Raw genomic sequence first — 19,523 nt, 5'->3', positions numbered from 1 at the left:
GGCAGTGAGTTCGGCTTTTGGCATTTGGAGTCTGAATAATGAGACGAGGAAGGTGTGGCACATTACAAAGACCCGTGTGAATCCAGTTGCAAAAATTGGGCTTTGCAATCATGGGTGGTGGGAACTAAGTCACCAAGAGTCTCCACGGCCAGCAGAGAAGTATCTGGAAAGTGACAGTGTCCCTAGGAAAAGGGAACAGCTCTCCCTAGGGTCAAGCACTGTCTTCCACAAGGAAAAAACTAGTGACCAATCAAAGGTGAAAATTCTGTTGCCACCATTCTTAGCAGGAAGAGGACCAATAGCCAAAGAGACTGAACAATGCCCACCCTGTTTTCCCCCTTTCACAGAGGCGTTGGGACCTCTGCGGTGGAATTCTCCTCGGCCGGGCAGGAGCCTGGGTTTAATTCCTGGCAGGTACACCTCATACGCAGGCGCCACTTGTCCTGTCAAGATGCTGGATGGGGTTCTGAGGAGCTTCTCGGCTATGCTGCTCTCGAAACAAAGGTCTGGAAGCCTGCTGTCAAAAACCAGCTGATGGAAGCTCTATAGATCCCAGGCACCGATGGAAGCGCTATAGATCCCAGGCACCGATGAAAGCTCTATAGATCCCAGGCACCGACGGAAGCTCTATAGATCCCAGGCACCGATGGAAGCTCTATAGATCCCAGGCATTCTCTTCCACCATGTCCAGGTGGGCGGGCTCATCAGGAGTTGGGGGAGCGCCCCACAGAGGGATACACCACCACGCCACCTACTTGCCCTTTCCTACTCAGGGGATTTGGACCTACTCTTGCCATCACCCGATCACCTTCAACTCTCTCTGCTTTTCCACCTGATTGTTCCAAATTCTGCCGATGCTTACTTCCAAGGTGCCTGCCCTGCTAAGCGAGCCCCACTGCCCGTGCTTTTCCTAGTAGCAGGTCTGCTCTTACTGTCCAGTCTCCACCACCAGACTGGGCCTTTTCCAGGGCTGGGAGTGCGCTGATTCATTTCTTTACCTTCAGCGCCCAGTGCAAGCGATCATCAGGAATACGTCTGAGGTGAAAGAGTGGCTGCCTAAGTTCTCTTCAAGAAAGAGCCGTGTCCTTCAGCGAATCTGTATTGTGTACCCTTCCTGGGATGTAATAGCACGCCTCTGCCATCTCTCATTTCTACAACGTGGCTTTTGAAGCCTGCCCTTTCTCTCTGTCCATTTTCTACAGCCTAAAGGCATGTAGTTCAGAAGAGATTCATGGAGTGCTTTCTTTCTGAATGCTTTAGATCTCCCGCAATCTCAAAGCAGAAAAAAAGAGAAAAAGGCTCCCCTTATTGTGTTTCATTCTGCCATTAATTTACTTTTCAAAGAACATCTTGTCAAGCTGCAGATTAGATCTTTAAACCATGTTTTTACATCCACTACCTATAAAACCTTAGATTATAGATCTCCTTAAAGGGCCCAAGGGAAAAGACGCTTGAGGAGTTTTATGCCTCTTGCTTTCAGGAGCCAGTCGCTCTTGAAGAGGGACAAGCACTGATCTGGTAAACGGCTTGCTACTTGTGAAACAGCCACAGTCAAGGCGTCTTACTTTCTGAAACTGCTAAAGATGAGCCTTCTTGGGGACTGGGCCAGACACTGGCCTTGATTCTGTGATTGTGATGGTAGAAAGATGATGTTCTTTAGCTGGGAGTTGGGGCTTCTCAATGACAGGGACAAGGGAACCCTCGGGTATCCTGAATATGGCTTACCCCTAGTAGCTCCATTAGCCCCTAGAATACCACATTACCTCCATTAGGATGGGAACGCTCTTTCCTCTGTGTGGCTTTATTCCCGTGTGTGTGTGTGTGTGTGTGTGTGTGTGTGTGTGTGTAAGTGTGGGCTCTCACTATGCCCTGGGAGCATGTGCATGATGTGCATACCCCACTGGGGCATGGGGAAGTAAGATATACAGACACCCAAGTGTTTGAGCTACCACATTCAAATCCTAACCACTGTGGCCTACAGGATTCAATTTCTGTCTCTGTAAAATGCTGCAAAAATACTGTACTCAAGTGGAAAGTGTACATGAATTAAGAGGCAGTTATGCAAATAGAACAAAGATCTACTACTGCATGGTTTAAAATCAGGAAAGGTGTGCATCAGGGTTGTATCCTCTTGCTGTACTTATTCAATCTGTATGCTGAGGAAATCATCAGAGACGCTGGATCATGAGAAGAAGAATTCTGCATCAGGAGGGGAGGAAGGCATATTAGTGACCTGTAATATGCAGATGACACAACTTTGCTTGCTGAAAGTGAAGAGGACTTGTATGGATTGCAACTCAATGTAAAGAAGACCTAAATCCTCACCACTGGACCAATAAACAGAGAAAAGAATGAAGTTGGCCTCCTGGCTATACTTCTTTCAAGATAGATTTGTTTGTTCTTTTGACTGTCCGTGGTGCATTTGATGTATCATGATTCAAATGTATCCATTCTTCTTTGGTCTTCCTGGTCCAGTGTCCAGTTTTCACAAGGCTATGAGGTGACTGACAGTACCATGGATTGGCGCAGGCATAGCTTAGTACCAGAAGTGGCATCCTTGCTGGAGACCACTTTGAAGAGGTCCTGTGCAGCAGATTCACTCAGTGCGGCACAGCTCTGGATGACTGCTGCCATGAGTATCGGTTGTGGATCCAAGCAACATGAAATCCTTGAAAATGTCAATCTTTTCTCCATTTCTCATGATGTCACCTATAGGCCAGTTGCTTTGAGCCAGCACAGTTGTTTCATCTGCATATGCAGGGTGTTCGTAAGCCCTCCTCCAATCCTGATATCCCATTCTTCTTCATATACCCAGCGTATGGAGTTACTTGCTGCATACAAATGCAGACTCAATAAGTATAATGCAAGGTTACAACTTTGACCCCCAACTTCCCTGATTATAGATCACCCAGTCTTTGTAACATGTTCATGAAAAGAACCTTAAGAGGTCCTTAATCTGATTACACACAATAGGGAAGAGAACCCGTCATCTTCCCTCCCTTTTGTTTGGTCACATACCTACAATTTCCTTGAACATACAGTAACTCCCAGACGCTCGGGGTTCTCAACTTGGGCTGTACTTGGAATCACTGGGGGGAACATTTAAAACAGATGAAGCCTAATTCCTAACCCCTGAAATTCTGATGTAATTGGTCTGGGGTCAACCTCTGGGTTTTAAAACTCCCCAGGAGATTTTAACTTACAGCTCAAGTTGAAAGCTACTGCTTACAGATCACAGTGGAATGTTCTCTGTGATTTGCCCACGTGGCATGGCCAATATGGTCTCTGGACATTTTCTAACATGTGTATGATAAATGAAAATTAATTGCTAAAATAAATCAACTCCAAAAAAGGAAAAATAATTTAATGACAGAATGAAAAGCAATAAGAGTCGTTTTTTTCTTCTTCCAGTTAAGGAAACTCTAAAGAGTTCATAAATAAACTCTTGTGACTTTTATGCAGTAATGAACATTAATAGTAATAAAGGTGACAAACAATTCAGGAATCTCTGGCTAGAGTGAATAGCTAACATAGTAAGCTGTGATTCAAAAGGTTGGAGGTTCAAGTCCACCCAGAGGCACCTTAGAATAAATGTTTCATCATCGACTTCCCCAATCAGCCATTGGAAACCCTATGGTGCTCAGTTCTATTCTGTCATATGGAATTGCCTGGAGGTAGAACTGACTACACAAAAACTGATTCTACTGGCTTATAATAACTCAATATGCACCGGGTATTACAGTAAGTGTTTTGTATAGCTTATTTCACTTATATTCTCTGTCTTCCCTCCTCCCCACCCCCAACATATTCACACCTGCACATACAATATACTTTCCCACCTTCAAACGTTGTCTCATGTTGTATTTTCTCCCAATGTGTCCTCGACCATATTTCCCTATTGAAAAAAATAAACAAAAACCTTTCAGCCTCATGCTATCCATGAAATCCTCACTCAGTAACAGGTAAGTCTCTCTTCTACCTGGACTCCATCAGCACTGTATTTGTGTGTCCCATGGTCGGGCATTAATGTAGCAATTAATCCTTTCTGGCCCTAAAGTCTCCTACAATTGTTTCATGTACACATAAGTCTTAATACTACTCTTACAAGGTGGAGGAGTGTGGAAGGATTGAATTAAAAGACAATGGAATTTTTCCATGAGTGTTTTAAGCTCCCTTGTATTAGTCAACAGACATTTCTTGAGTATGTCGTACACATTCAAAAAAAGTCTGTGGACCAGTACAAGGGGACGTCAAATGTCCATGGGGAAATTACATTGTCTTTTGATTATCTAGTACAGTGGTCCTCAACCTGTGGGTCACGACCCCTTTGGGGGGTCCAAGGACTCTTTCATAGGGGTCGGCCAACAGTAACAAAATTACAGTTATGAAGTAGCAATGAAAATAATCTTATGGTTGGGGGGGGGTCACCACAACATGAGGCACTGTAAGAAAGGGTCATGGCATTAGGAAAATTGAGGACCACTGCTCTAGTCCATATTAGGAGCTCTGGTGGTGTAGAGGTTACGTGTTGGGCTGCTAACTGCAAGATCTGCATTCAAAATTACCAGCTTCTTCTCGGGAGAAAGGCAGCGCTTTCTGCTCCTATAAAGAATTATAGCCTCAGACAATCATGGGGGGGCAGTTCTACCCTGCCCTATAGGGTTGTTATGAGTCAGGATAAGCACTATGGTAGGATTTTGGTTTGGTTTGGGGAGCACAGTTTTGTCTTCAAGGAGTTCACAGTCTAACAGAGGAACTGATGCATAAACAAGAAGTCACATGCAATGTGAACTCCTCTCTATTTGAGGCATGACTGGAATGCTGTAGGGTTATTAGGGTCAGATGGTATAATTGATCCAGGGCTGGGGCCTCCACTCCGGCAGGTTGAGCAATATGTACCTTAAACTTTTTAGCTGATTCTGCACTGTAGTGAATTACGTGTATGACTCTATTGAACTTTGCAATACTTGCCCAAATAGGCCACAAGCACTCTGATTGTGCAGTGTTTGTGCATTGGGCTGTGATCTGCATGGTCAGCAGTTCAAACCCACCAGCAGCTCTGCAGGAGAAAGACTGGGCTTTCTACTCCTGTTCCGAAACCCACAGTGGGGTCTGTATGAGTCAGCATTCACTTGATGGCAGTGAGTTTGGGAGAAGCAGATCACTAGGCCTGAGCGTCTGGGTATGCTGGGTACATGGCTGAGAGGACGTGCTTCTGACCAAAGAAATGTATCCTGAGCTTAATTGTAATCAGGTCTTTCCCAAAGAAACCTCACAATCATGAACATGGTCTTTGAGTTCTGGACGGCCATTGCAATGAATTCATAAACCCAACAAAGCAGAAAGTCCTGGGAATGTTGGTGTCAGAATTGGTAAAGAAGGTGGGGTGGGTGGAAGCCTGTTGGATCACTGCCTCATAGGAATCAGCCTTGGGCTGCTGCTGAGTTTGGTTCTCTTGCCCTCTTTTGAAGTCAGAGAAGTTCAAGTGCCCCCTCAGCCCATGGCTATGCTCTTGGAGTCATTCACTTACGTAATCAACGGCGGATTCGCAGGCTCCTGACCATACTCCATGCTGTTTGGCCTCTGGGGACACTGTGCAGAAGAAACCTCACCTGTTATTGTCTTTATGATGACCCGCCCTTGGGTCATGCTATACTAAATCATTGCATAAATAATAATCATAATGAATCATGATGAATGATGAAACATGTGAGGAAGGGTAAGAACAGAGTGCCATGAAAAAATTAATGAGAAAAGGGGGGGATGGATCGCAAGGATCGACATATAACCCCCTCCCAGGGGGATGAACAACAGAAAAGTGGGTGAAGGGCAACAGAGGATGATGTGAGATAAGAATATAATAATCTATAACTTATCAAGGGTTCATGAGGGAAGGAGGATGGGGGATTGAGGGGGAAAATGAGGAGCTGATTTCAAGGGCTCAAGTAGAAAGAGAATGCTTTGAAAATGATCATGGCAGCATACGTGCAAACGTGCTTGACACACGGGATGAATGTATGGATTGTGATAAGAGATGTAAGAGTCCCCAATGAAAGTATTTCATAAAAAAGAGAAAAAGAAAATGATGAGGACATCAATGTACAATTTGCTTGATCTAATGGAACTATGGATTGTAATAATATCTGTAAGAGCTCCCAATAAAATGTTAAAAACAAAAGAAACCAGTACATCTATGAAGTATGGACATGCATCTATACACAATCCCATTCTTGGAGCAATTCTTGCATATGTACATGGGAGATTGATAAAATAATATTCTAAGGAGCATTTAATGGATGAAACACTATAAACAACCAAAGTATCTATCAATAACAGAATGAATAACTTGTATTAGGCTCAGAATATGAACAGTATACCAAAAGTGATGGGGTAGAACGGCCCCTGTGGGTTTCTGAAACTAACTTTTTACTGGAGTTGGAAGTCTCTTCTTTCTCCCTTGTGGAGAGAGGGATTTGAGTGCTGACCTTGCAGTGAGCAGCCCAGTGTGTAACCACCACCCCTCCGGGTCTCTCGTGAAGATTTTCATATAGGGGAGAACGAATGATCTATAGCTCGGCATCTATCAACATGGATGACGCTCAAAACTATAATTTGAAGGGGAAAAAGTAGTAGAAAATTATTTCAGGTCGCTCATATTTATGTGAAAGTTTCAAAAGCAGACAAAACTAAATAATATATTGGTTATAGCTCCAACATATCTACACACTCTGTGTGCGGAGAACGATGAGCCCAAATCGCAGGATGCACAAAGAGGACCTGCAGGGGGAAGGAGGAGTCTGTTACGAAAGAGGGAAACTAAATAAGGGACCACAGAGATGCCGGTAATGTTCTTGTTTAAATTCATCAGTACATGAGTGTTTGTTCTAAAACATGTTTAAAATATACATGTCAACCATGCTTCATGTATGCATATACATTCAACTACTGTGAATATTAAAATGCATTGTAAAAGTTAAAATAAAAATGAGAAAATGAACCGTGATTTATGAATGCAAATAAATAAGAGAGATCAATAGAAAGAATAGAAAAAATGTTCGGTTCCAATGAAGAGAAATGGAAGGGAAGCAAGTCAATCTTTACTTTTCATTGGTGTGTCTTATTCTAGAAGGCGTGTTGATGCAGTGGATAAGGGTGTGGCTGCTACCTGTAAGGCTGATGACGGTTTGAACCTCCCCTCTCCTTTATAGGACAAAGATGAGGCAGCCTACTTTCTTAAAGATTTGCCACTTTATAAACCCTATAGAGCAATTCTACTCTCTTAGTATATGAGTCAGAATCAACTCAGTAGCACCGGTTTGGTTTGAGTTGGTTTTATCCTGCCAATTAATAATGGCCCGATGAATAAATAGATCCTACTATAGATGGACAGCAAAGACAATTCTCATCAGACCTTGTTTTATTGAGTATTGGTTGTTTCACAAGTGTCCACTACCTTTTCTCTCAGACAGACGACAAGTTCTCTTAGACTAACATCGAGTTTTCTCCTCACTTCTTTTGGTTGCTCCAAAGCACCTAGAGCAGGACCAGTCAGTTAACACTCCAAGTTTTGTGCCTGATGGAACGGTTCGCTGTAGATGGCCTAGCTGGTTTGTAAGCCTGGGAGCAGAGAGGGTAAAGAAAACACTCTCTACTGTTTGGCACGTTCTTTCTTCCCAAAGAGGTCTTTAGGCAGTCGCTAGTGCATGTGTTGACATCTGCTGTGTCTGTCCTGGCTGGTCCCCCGAGGTCCTCAGCATGCCTGGGTCTGCACTTTCCGCCCTGGACATTGGGCACCTCCATTCTTCGGGGCGGGGTTGTTGCACTCCCTCCTCCGTTCCTGGGTGCCTGCTCTGCACCCAGACCAGGCGCTCCAGCAGCTCCACCAGCCATCTGCCTTCACTCCTGCAGAGATCATTTCCCAGGAGAGGAGAAAGTCAGCTTACAAGGAAGAGGAGGCTTGCCTACAAGGAGTGGCGTGGAATGTAAGGGGGTAAGCCTTCTCCTTGCCCTCCAGTAGTCTGCAATCCCTCTTTGTGAACTGCCTCTGTGCTCACCGCCTTGCATTTAATCTGAATGAAGTAAGAAGAGGACACTGGGAGCCTATTTCATAAAATTGGGATCTGCAGTTCCATGGAAGATGGATAACACAGTAAGGCGTGGAGGCAGTCCCCCTGGGAAGAACGTCGTGTAGCCGCTGGAGGGTGCCAAGAGCAGGGCGCCCTGCCTGGCTAGGAGTTACAGGAAGGAGTCCAACAGACACCTCTGTGGAGAGACTAGCTGGGCATTTGTGTGAAGATTGGGAAACTGAACTCCTTCAGACTTTGATATTGGGCTACAGTGAGAGATTCCCTGAAAAGAACACTAGAAGGTGAGACCACAGATGTTGACCATGGAGTGTCTCTGGAATCTAGCTCCTGTAACCTCCTCAGATTGGGCTACTGACTCCCCCCCCCCCCGCCAGGCTTGGGTAACCTCATCTCCTTTATGAATATGAATTTTCGCTTTTACAAAAAGGATGGACCAATCCAATCATTTAATTATTTGTTTAATCACCCCTTTTCCCCAAGATATGAAATCCTACATGGACCCCAGCATTAAAGTCAGATAAAAGTAGGCTGGTTTGATTTGAAGATGGGTTTCTTATCAGGTTCATCCTTCCCCCTGGGGCAGTCCCTGAGACCTCCAGGCCACTCAGATCACAGTGTGAGCATCAGGGGTTAGGTTATCTCAGAGCCCCTTCCAACTCTGTAATTATACTCCCTGATGGGTAACCACCGCAGGGTTCTCTGTCTCCATCTCTCCCTCCTCTGTGCCTCTGGTCCCAACAGGCAAAGGTGTGCTGCAAATCTACCTGGGGGCTCACGTAAATGGGTCCTCCTGGTGGCTGAGGAACTCCCAGCCTTAGACTCCCCCTCCCCTTTTGCCAACATGGTCTCCTATCAGGCTGAAAGTTCAATGTGATAGCCCCAAGGCCACCTGCTAACCACAGGCTGCCTGAAGAAGGTTGATGGGACTATTGTGAGCTGCTGCCTGCCTGAATATAATCTTGCTGGGGAAAATGGGCTGCAATGAGACCCAGTCCTCTGTCTCCTGCCCCTGTTCCACTTTCACCAGCGTCCTTCCGTCTTTAATGCCTATTATGTGTGTATGTGGCACAGCCTGGCCACCACTGAGCCTGGTTTCAGAGCACTTGAGAAGTGTTTCTAGGTATTCCCCACTCTCGGTTCTCGCTGTCTCCATGCTGCGTGGAACAGAATCCCAGCAAGCCTTGGCTCTGAGAGTATTTGAAGAGCTTTAGTTATAATTTTTCAGGCAGGATTCATATCTATCCCTTGGAGACTGACTCAGCTAATAACCTTGAACTAGGAACAACTCTTTCTCATTCTCTTTAAGTCAGCCTAAGCCAATAATCACCAGCTGCAAATGTATGCTCTCTTCCCCACTCTCCCAAATGACAACCACTCCGATTGTCTTGGACACTCCACTCTGATTCCCACGCTGTTCATGACCCTTGTATCTATTTAAGAATGCAAATGAATAGAATGAAATCATTAGGTTTTGGCATCACATGTTCCGGGTTAAAATTCTGCTCAGAGATCTTGCTCCTTTTGGCAGGGATATCTGACTGATGAGACAAAGGAAGTTGAAAGCTAGTCTGCACTCTCCTGGACTTTGGCACTGGGCTGTATACCTTCAGCGTAGCCTCCCCCTCAGACTCATCCACCATTAGGGTAGCATCTTTTGCCAATTCACAGGAGAGCATAGGCCAGTCTTGGTCCTTGTAGTTTGGCCTCTAGTAGTCATTCTCCGCATCTTCCTTCATAAGGACTCCGGTTTTGACCCGCCCCTATCAAAAGTCCTCCTATAGGATATCAGGAAGCTTATTGGGAGCCAACTTGTACATTCTTGTACTAGCAAGGAGGAATGTAGGTGAAGTGCTAACCCAAAGCAGGTCCTCACCCAGTGAAATCCCATAGATGTATCTTTTCCCTTTTCTTATTAGAGTAAGACCTGCCACACGAGTGAGCTATTTTCACATCAATGCTGCATCTGCGAAGAAGGAAATGCTGCACCCCCACTTTATAGGGAATGCCCATGATGAAAACAGACAGAACTGAGATGGAAGGCCCTGTCTGACACCAGAGCTCTGCTCTTCTGTCTCCTTTAGAACTGTCCTCCCAGTGAGGCAGTAATAACCTACCACTGTCTTTGAAAGTCAAGCCTGTTAGTGGAGATTGTCCTTGAAACCAATAGAATTGACATCTGTGCATTAAAGATGGTTTTAAAGCTTTTTTTAAACTGTGAAATGGGTGAGGATTTACAGAGCAGTTTCATGCGCATATTGTTTCCTCTCACTGATCACAATCCTCACAGTGGGACATCACTTAGACCAAGTCCTCCCAGTGTTTCCTGTTACCTTCTTCCTTCTTTTCTAACCCTTCTGAATTTTATCTTTGGGCAAATTTCACCCTTTTGAGCTCACATTATTGACAATTTCAAGTTGTGCCTACCTCCTTCCTTTTATAGTTTTCTTAATAGACCTGTCTATTGTTTCCCATGGGGATGAGTTCATTTCCAGACCAGAAGGTGACTGAGAGCCATATCCTCACAGTTTCTACCAGCCTCTAACGTGATGTAAATATTTCAAGGTCCAGGCTACTAACTCTCGTGTTGTGTTCCTCTGGTTTCGGTCATAGGCTCAGAATCTCCAGGTGGATGGAACTTGAGACTATTTTACTGGCCCATCCTCTGAATATCATATACAACATCCTGGCAGGTGGTCATTGGATACTCTCCTCCCCTCCTGTCCTCCTACAGTAGTGAGAAGAAAGTCCTTTCTTGTCCACCAAAATCCCTTTCCTCCCGCTGCTCTCCATTCGTCCTGCAGCTCAATCTCCATGTCCACACAAAGCAGACCATGTCTTTATCTTCATGGTAGCTCCTGCCAAACTCACCCCATCGGAGTTCTCTCTTCTCAATGCCCCAGTTCTTTCCCTTAGGACGTAGGCTTGAGTTTTTTCAACTCATCTTGGTTGCCCACTTCTGCTTGCCAATTACCTGATGCAGCATGGCACTAGGACCCAGCTCAACTTTCCTCATAAGTCAGAGAGTCATCTTTTTCTAGGGGTCTTTCTTTCTGTTAATCTAGCCCTTCATTTGGGGGCACCTACATAAGTGTTTCATTACTTACTGATCCCTGCCGCATGAGCTGTCACCAAGTCATCTGGGGAACACCACACAACTCCCACGCCCTCTACCTGTGCTTCAAGAGTTCTTTTTGTTTGAATGGACCAAAATGGAGCACCTTAAGTTGACCCAGCCCACCTTTGCTTTGCTGGGCCTCCTTCCTTTCCACTGTCCTTATAGTGCCAGTAAATTTGTGTTGATTCATATGCTGATCAGGTAGCTTTTCTGTTTTCCCATCATTCCATGCAGTGGAATATACAAAGCATGCAAACAGCTTTGTATGCCTAGAAAATTAGGTGCTTAGGAATGTGAACCTATATAGAAATGATTTGAGCCCAAAGGAGACGGAGATGAGAAAACCACCCCAAACAAAACAGCGATGCTCCAGGGCCTCTCAATGTGAACGTGAAATAGCGGGGATTCATATCTAGACCCCGACTCTTTATCTATGAGGTATGGCTTTCTAACCTTTATTTATAACTGTCCTTCCTGCTGCCAATTAGTAGATTCTGCAGCTCTGTGTAATTAAGCCTTACTCTCCCCAGTCTTGCTTACTCATATAGCCTTTGACACTATGTTGACCCCTTCTTATACCTCCAGAAATAAATCCTATTGGCTATATAAATGTTGAAAAGAAATAATTCCCATCTTGGTGGGAGACATTTGATGGCTGGGAGAACCCATTAGAACCATTACATGTAGGATCGCCCGTGGGGTTCAGAGTGCAGGCTCCCAAGGGAGTGGAGGGGATGCCCAGGAAGGAAAGGCTGGGGTGTCAAAGACCACATTTTCATATTTCCCCTTTGGGCTGGGCCAGGATTGAGCTTGAGAGAAGAGGCTCGAGTCTTACCCTGTTGCTCCATTTGCTCACAGGCAGGGCCCCGGCGACCCTGGGGGCACTGGCACTCACAACTAGTGCCCTTGAGGATGGGCTCCCCATTGTTGAAGCAGGGCCCACAGCGGCAGGTATTGAACTCCAGCAGGTACTGGTCCAAGGCCCGGCGCAAGTTCTGACGTTTGGCCTCTAGGGGACCCAGGTTGGTGTGCCGCAACAGCTCGTGGATGGGCTGCATCTGTTGGTTGAGAACATAGACAGGGCCTCCCTAGACTCTGTCTTCCTTCCCAGAGCCTAGGAGCACAGAGCCAGATACTGAAGTGAATGACACTGTATGGACCCTCACTGAAGCTTGGTGAAATAGTGACAGTTAAACGAGTTGATATTTTGGAGAAGTCCTCACGTGGTGTCAAGAGTTAATGCATTTGACTGCTAATAGAAGGATGGACGTTCAAGTCTACCCACAGGTGTCTTGGAAGCAAGACCTGGTGTTCTTGTAGACAATCAGCCACTGGAAGCCCTGTGGGTCCAGTTCTCCTCTGACACACATCACATCTCCATGAGTCAGAGTCCAGATGGCAAGGGGCTTTTATAGGGCAAGTGCTTCACACCGTGGCGGTCATAGAGTAAAAGGTAAATAAATGCCTGTCACACCCTATGTGTGTGGCTTAGGACGGTCAAAGTGTTCCTTGCACTGTCAGAGTCATGAAGTTCAAAAAGGAAAGCCTACATTATTCAGATTACATCTACATATGGTTCCCTTCAGCACACTTGCAATCCTACACATGTTGACACAGGATCACACAGAGCAAGGTCTTCTCCAGCTCTCCCACTTTTCAGAAGAGGAGCCTGAGACCAGCCACCAGGAATGATTTGTCAAGGTCACCCAGCAAGTCAGTGTCCGCTTAAACCACAGGGGGCAATTTCACTTCTCTGGAAACAAATCCACAGAGGGTGCTCACTGTAGCCTTGACCAGGTTCTTGGCAATGTGGACAGAAGGCCTGGATCAAACAGACCCTGGACTGTGGTAAAGTCAGGACTGCCCGGGCCCTCAGCCAAGAGGTGACTTACTGGAAGTTCAGGGAATTTGACCCCCAGTGACAGGAAATCGATGCGGAACGGGCTGCCAGGGTGGCCCTGTGTCAAGCTGACTCAGACGTCAAGGGTCAAGACCATTGGCATTCTGGTGGGGCTCAGCACTCAGACCCCACAGTTAGAGCTTCAAAAGATAGCTCATCACAGATGAGAAAATAGCTTCAGAGAAGACAAGCAATATGAGCAAACAGAACATAGCAGGCATCACACAGCATCGTATCAAACATTAGACCACCTGCACTCCTCACTGGTGGATTCTGAGTCGTAGAGACCCTGCAGGGCAGAGTAGAACTGCTCCTGAGAATTTCCCAGGCTTCATCTGTTTCTAGGACCTTATCTGTCTCCTGCAGGGCAGCTAATGGGTTGGGACCTTCAACCCTATGATTCACAGCTCAACACTTAGCCCATTGTGCCACCAAGGCTTCTTCATGTTAGCATGGCATCGTGACAGACATCCCTTAGTGCATGCACAGTAGAGGAAGGCGATAGTGAAATAACAGATTACATGAAAACATTACATAGCACTCAACACGTTGCAACATATCACCTAGCACAATCTATCATCACTTAAAATCCTATGTAACATAGCAACATAAAATACAATATAACGCTAGAAACAAGACCTAGGTCCTAAGATAATAGGACTTCTGCATTCATTCACGCTCAATCTACTCTCTATGTAAATATTGCTAAACTCTTGGAATTGTGAGACACTGCCCCACTCTGAGTCCGAGTTTCCAAATATCCCCCTATCAAGTCTGCTAGCTCGGTCACTTCTTGACTCTAAAATCTATTGATGACTTGGTTTGTGAAGTCCCAACTTCTCAGAGGGCAATATGGATTGTGAAGAGGTCGCAGGCGCTAGACTCAGTCAGACACACATGACGCTGGGCGTTGCCATTTGCTGAGTGAGCTCATAGGCAGGTTATGTAACGTCTACGAACCTGTTTCCTCAGCAGGCAGTGACTAGATAATGACTCCTCTCCTCAAGCACTTGGTGCACAAAAGTACTGTTTGTCCCAGATTACAGAGTGATCAGAAAACTGAGGCTCAGCGAGCTGAAGTCACTTGACCCAAAGTCAAGCATCACACATGTGGGGAAGCCGTGAGTCCATTGAAGCTGTTCTCACTCCAATATTCAGGCTCTTTTTTTATGCCAAACAAAAAGAAAATATTCATTCTTCTCCAAACTACGAATCTGTTTTCCCCGTGGAAGGTTTGTTCAAGACAAACACAAAGTTCACGCCTTGCCAGTGTACTGTTTATTCTTACTCCTGATCTCAGTTTTACAGGTTTTGCTCCGATCACTAATAGCAATTTTTCAGCTCCTATGGGAATTATGGGTGTGTGAAAACTGTCCCCTACTTATTGAAGAAGAAACGAAATCAAGGTGAACCCATCTGACCTTTTGGCAACAGCTGGCATATGTTTTAAGAGTAGAAATGTTATTTGTACCAGGAATTTTAAATATCTATGGAGGGTGGGGGAATGAATGAAGAGGGTAGGGAAATAGGCACAAACACATGGATATTTTGAATAGAAGCCCACGGCACTTTCAGTGGTTGAGAGGAGCCAGCATTTTCAGTGGACTGCCCTACAGGTTGAGAGGAGCAGCATTTTCAGAGGACTGTCCTACAGGTTGAGAGGAGCAGCATTTTCAGTGGACTGCCCTACAGGTTGAGAGGAGCAGCATTTTCAGTGGACTGTCCCACAGGTTGAGAGGAGACAGCATTTTCAGTGGACTGCCCTACAGGTTGAGAGGAGCCAGCATTTTCAGAGGACTGCCCTACAGGTTGAGAGGAGACAGCATTTTCAGTGGACTGCCCTACAGGTTGAGAGGAGCAGCATTTTCAGTGGACTGTCCCACAGGTTGAGAGGAGACAGCATTTTCAGTGGACTGCCCTACAGGTTGAGAGGAGCAGCATTTTCAGTGGACTGTCCCACAGGTTGAGAGGAGCCAGCATTTTCAGTGGACTGCCCTACAGGTTGAGAGGAGCCAGCATTTTCAGTGGACTGCCCTACAGGTTGAGAGGAGCAGCATTTTCAGTGGACTGCCCTACAGGTTGAGAGGAGCAGCATTTTCAGAGGTCTGCCCTACAGGTTGAGAGGAGCAGCATTTTCAGTGGACTGCCCTACAGGTTGAGAGGAGCAGCATTTTCAGAGGACTGCCCTACAGGTTGAGAGGAGCAGCGTAACAGCATTCCCAGCAACCACTTACTCTGCAGTTCGAATACAGCCTCACTCCCAGTGCCCAGGGAGTGGCAGATTGAAGGCAGCGAGTCTCAACCTGGGTACTCCTCACACTTGGGGACAGAATGCTTTGTTGTGAGGGCTGCCCTGGGCATTACGTGATGATTACCAGCCCAATGTCCAAATCACACAACACGCCATGCCACCGAATGTGTCATAGGCGTTAAGCAATGTATACAAATAGTTTCATATTTATGTTAAAATACAATCTGAAAGCATATACGTATATAAATTCTTGGAAGCCTATAAATGAAAGATTTCAAGTGGAATGTGATTGATGTGGCCTTACCCTCAAGGAGTCGCAGACTCCCTGGATAAAATACCACTGACCAACTGGCCAGGCTATTAGAGTTCAGATCTCAGCTCCCCACTGGCTTAGGTCAAAAGTCAGACTCTGAGTACAGTCAGGCATGGGGAAGGCCACAGGTTCAGTGTCCCATGACATTCCATCATGTTCTTTGATGGGCTCATAATGAGAAATATGAAATGATGTGGTCTGCTTCACTTTCATTCCTCATGGACATAGAGTTTCTTCAACTGCGAAAAGACTTACCTCGAAATCGATAACAATAGGATTATACTTTAATGACCTCCCCCAGGAACGGTATGTAATGATGCTCTCGCTCTGTATCAAGCCACCTCCCGAGCCAGCACTGCCTCCTCGGACCCGAGAAATGACGTCTTTCACAACAGAGCTCTTCACGTTGTGGTCTGCCATCGAGAAGGTAAATGTGCGTTAGCTCACTTTCCAGGAAGCCAGAGGGATGGGCCCTGGGCATCCTGTTTGGAACAAATCTTTGTGTCCTCCTGAGACTGGCTGCCTGTTTTTCTCTTTTGCTGGGTTAACGGGCAGTACGAGCCAGAGGAGAGGGAACGGGACTTAGAAATCAACACCCCAGTCCTGTAGATGGCAGATGGTATCTGGAGAGGATGGGGAAATTGATGGACATTCATTCATTCATTCATTCATTCATCCATCTCTCAAATGCTGTTAGCTCAGTGCCAGCTCTTGTAGTTAAATATGGTGGGGCTCAGTAGAAGCACTGAGAACAAAGTGGTCAGTTGTACAACAGGGATAGGTGATGGCCAGGGTGAGCAACCTAGAACGATAGGTGGGTGCTTACCTTGTAACTACAGAGAGGGAGTTTCTGACAGAGCCCATTCTCAGAAAGGTGAAGCAATTGAACTTAAGGCATGGAATCTTTAGCGTACCATAAAAAGAGTATCATATACCTGTTGAAAATCTACCTCACTGACTGGCCTTTTATTTCTTAATTCTTGCCTCCTCCTCTGAAAACAAACAAGTGGTAGATGTTTGATGAAAGCATGAAGGAACAAATGAATGAACGAGTAAATGCAACATCAGATCAATTTGTTCTGGGCATGCCACAAAACATTCTGGCATAATTCTCCTCTAATCATTATTCTTTGAACGTGAACTTGGGATGCCCACTATTCTCCTATCCCAATGGATCTGTTTCCTCCCCCTGGGAGGTAACCTGAGGGGCCTTCATTTCAACAGCCTACCATGCAGATTCTATCAGCATGCTCCCCTCATCCCGTCTTGCTGAGGCTTCAGTCTAGTCCCCATAGGAAGTCGGTACTGCTAAGGTGATTTCCGCCCATGATGAACCCAAAGTAGAGCCACGACAAGGCATTTGCTTTGGGATAAAGCGTATCTGTGCACTAGGACCATTCATTGAAATGAAATCAGGTGGGAGGTGGGAACCAATAGCCTGGAAGCCCTGACTGTAGGCCCAAGGGACAGTCTGGCTACTCTTTCCCCAACACCATGGCTGCAGACTTGCCAGAGTGGCCACCGCCAAATCGTTTACAGCTTTCTCCTGATAGAGCTCCTCCAACTCCTGTGTTTTTCTTAAATGTGTAGTCAATGCCAAAGGAGCCTCCAAAGCATCTCTCAGCATCATGGCTGGTAAGACCTGAAGCAGATAAAACAAACAAAATGGGAAGATAGTAAAAGACAGTTCATAGGGCACAAGTAGGTCTACATCTACACCTCAAGCCCGCATCCCGCGTCAGTGCTGCTCTGAATGGCTCCAAGACCAACACTTGGGAAGGGAGAAGGACCAGGACTGGTGGCTATTAACCACCCACCAACTGCCATCCCATCTGTGTCAACTCATCGCCACCTCCCATAGGGCCTCTAGGACTGTACATTTTTATGGAAGCAACCAACCTCCTCTTTCATTTTTATGATTAAAATAAGCTACTTCATTGAGGGAGAGAAGTCACTCAGTGCAGGCTAGCTTGAGTTGGTAAAAGGACCACTAGAGGTAGGTGTGCTGGCAGGGAGTAGACGATGACTGCTTCTATTACAACTGAGGGTTCCACTCGAAGAACACTCGGAGTCCCGGGTCCCCCCATTCCTGCAAGTATAAAAGCAGGGCACAATTTCCATCACAGGACATGGAGACCAAATCAAACGGATATCAACCAAACATCTTGAGGTCTTCTCTCAGTCAAGGCATCTGGCGAGAGTGTTCTTCATTTCCCAGACTCCTCTGGGGATTAAAGGGTCTCCTCCCATTGCATTGTCCTCTGCTCCTGGTCCTCTCTTTCACGCACTCATCTTTTAGGCATTTTTACAACTCCCAATCAAGATCATCACAACCACCCAAAACTTCAGAACACGGTGCGCTTTGTGGCCCTCCTTTCGCAAGTCAATCTAGGTGTTGCATTCTTCAGTGTGCACTTGTGAAGACAAATCAGGGTGCATCTTCAGAGGGACATGGGTCACAGCCAAGCAACCCCTCCTAGCCACCTCGGGAGGCCTGAAGCAGTGTCCCAGGTGAGAGCCGCGCCAGTTTACTGGCTGCTTCCAAGTCTGAGGCCGGCTTCTGCTCACCTTAAAGGCTCATCTTTCTCCTGAGGAGCAGCTGGTAGTCTCGAACCGTAGACCTTGTGCTTAATAAGCCCAGGCCTATCCCACAGCAACACCATGGACACTAGTTCCCCTTTGTCCACCCCACCCTCCAGGGAGCCTCCTTAAGGTAGTGATCACATCTCATTCATCCCCTCTGCATCCATGTGTCTGGCTCATTATAGAATAATTATTGCTCTATTTCTCCCCCTTTGTCCACGTCATCTTTCTGAAGGCCATTCTTCCGCACACTCCAGTTGACAGTCATTTCCTCCATGAAGCATTTTGGGATGAAAACAATCACCTTTTCCACCAAAGTGACCAGTGGGCATTGCCTGTGTTTGCAGGGTCATACGGGCCACGGTGCTGTTTGCCCAGCCTCCTTTGTTTCCCACAAGGCCAGGGTCCTGCTAGAACACAGGAAGAGCAACCCAAGGAGCCCGCCTCTCCTTTGGCCCCCAGCAGGACAGTCAGTCCCACATTAGCTGTCTCTGTGTCTGTTCCCCTCGGAGACCCTGATGAGAAGCCTACATTTCACAAATGAGAATTAACCCTCAGAACAGTAAAGCCAACACTTCCTGGCCACACAGCCCATAATTAACTAGAGCTTGGTTTCTAACCCTCGGTCTGCCTGGCAAGATGAAGCTAGAAGACTAGAGGGTAGCAAAGTATCATCTGTGCTACAGGGTCCAAGTCTGTCTGTGGATACAACAGGCCTCCAGGAGATGGTCTACTCAGTGTGAGCCTCGGAGCTCTGTTCTGAAACATCATTAGTTTCTATGACAATTATAAAAGAGTTACTATTAGTCATGGTGAGAGCCTGGCAACCACAAAGGAGAAACGATCTAAATGTTTAATTGAATTAAGATAAGAGTTAGATTTATTTTTTCCAAGGGGGCATGGTGCAGCAACATTTCCCACATTAAACTTTGACTTCTGTGAGTTTAAGGGCTGTGTCTTGTTCACCACGCGGCTGCCAGCATGGTAGGACACTGCCTGGCACAGAGTGGGAGTGCAGTCAGGATTTTTAGATAACGCGCGTGATAAATGGGGAAAATGATATAGTAATACTATTACTAAAACACCTTTCAAAGAGTGAGGAAAGGAATTTCAGGCCTTCTTTAGAAGAGGAGTCCTGTTAGGACAGTGGTTCTCAACCTTCCTCAGGCTGCGGCCCTTTACTGCAGTTCCTCATGTTGTGGTGATGCCCCCAACCATAAAATTATTTCGCTGGTATGTCAGTATAATGTGGCTACTGTTATGAATTGAGAAAT

At 46.1% G+C, this 19,523-nt stretch overlaps 1 protein-coding gene across 1 annotated transcript in view; it reads right to left on the bottom strand.

Moving 5' to 3' along the window:
* Positions 1 to 7,750: 7,750 nt before the first annotated feature.
* The window catches only part of C8A (complement C8 alpha chain), a 61,965-nt gene continuing 50,192 nt past the window's right edge, over positions 7,751 to 19,523 (bottom strand). The window contains exons 9-12 of the mRNA XM_075533980.1: positions 17,177 to 17,308; positions 15,922 to 16,079; positions 12,038 to 12,260; positions 7,751 to 7,902 (exon numbers count right to left, since the gene is read on the bottom strand). Coding sequence (XP_075390095.1) covers positions 7,751 to 7,902; positions 12,038 to 12,260; positions 15,922 to 16,079; positions 17,177 to 17,308 — 665 coding nt within the window. The remainder of the gene's footprint in view (positions 7,903 to 12,037; positions 12,261 to 15,921; positions 16,080 to 17,176; positions 17,309 to 19,523) is intronic.

Source organism: Tenrec ecaudatus, chromosome 1 (genome assembly GCF_050624435.1).
Source record: "Tenrec ecaudatus isolate mTenEca1 chromosome 1, mTenEca1.hap1, whole genome shotgun sequence".
Taxonomy (NCBI): domain Eukaryota; kingdom Metazoa; phylum Chordata; class Mammalia; order Afrosoricida; family Tenrecidae; genus Tenrec; species Tenrec ecaudatus.
The sequence above is the reverse complement of the archived record's forward strand: the minus strand, read 5'-3'. Positions and strand labels throughout refer to the sequence as shown.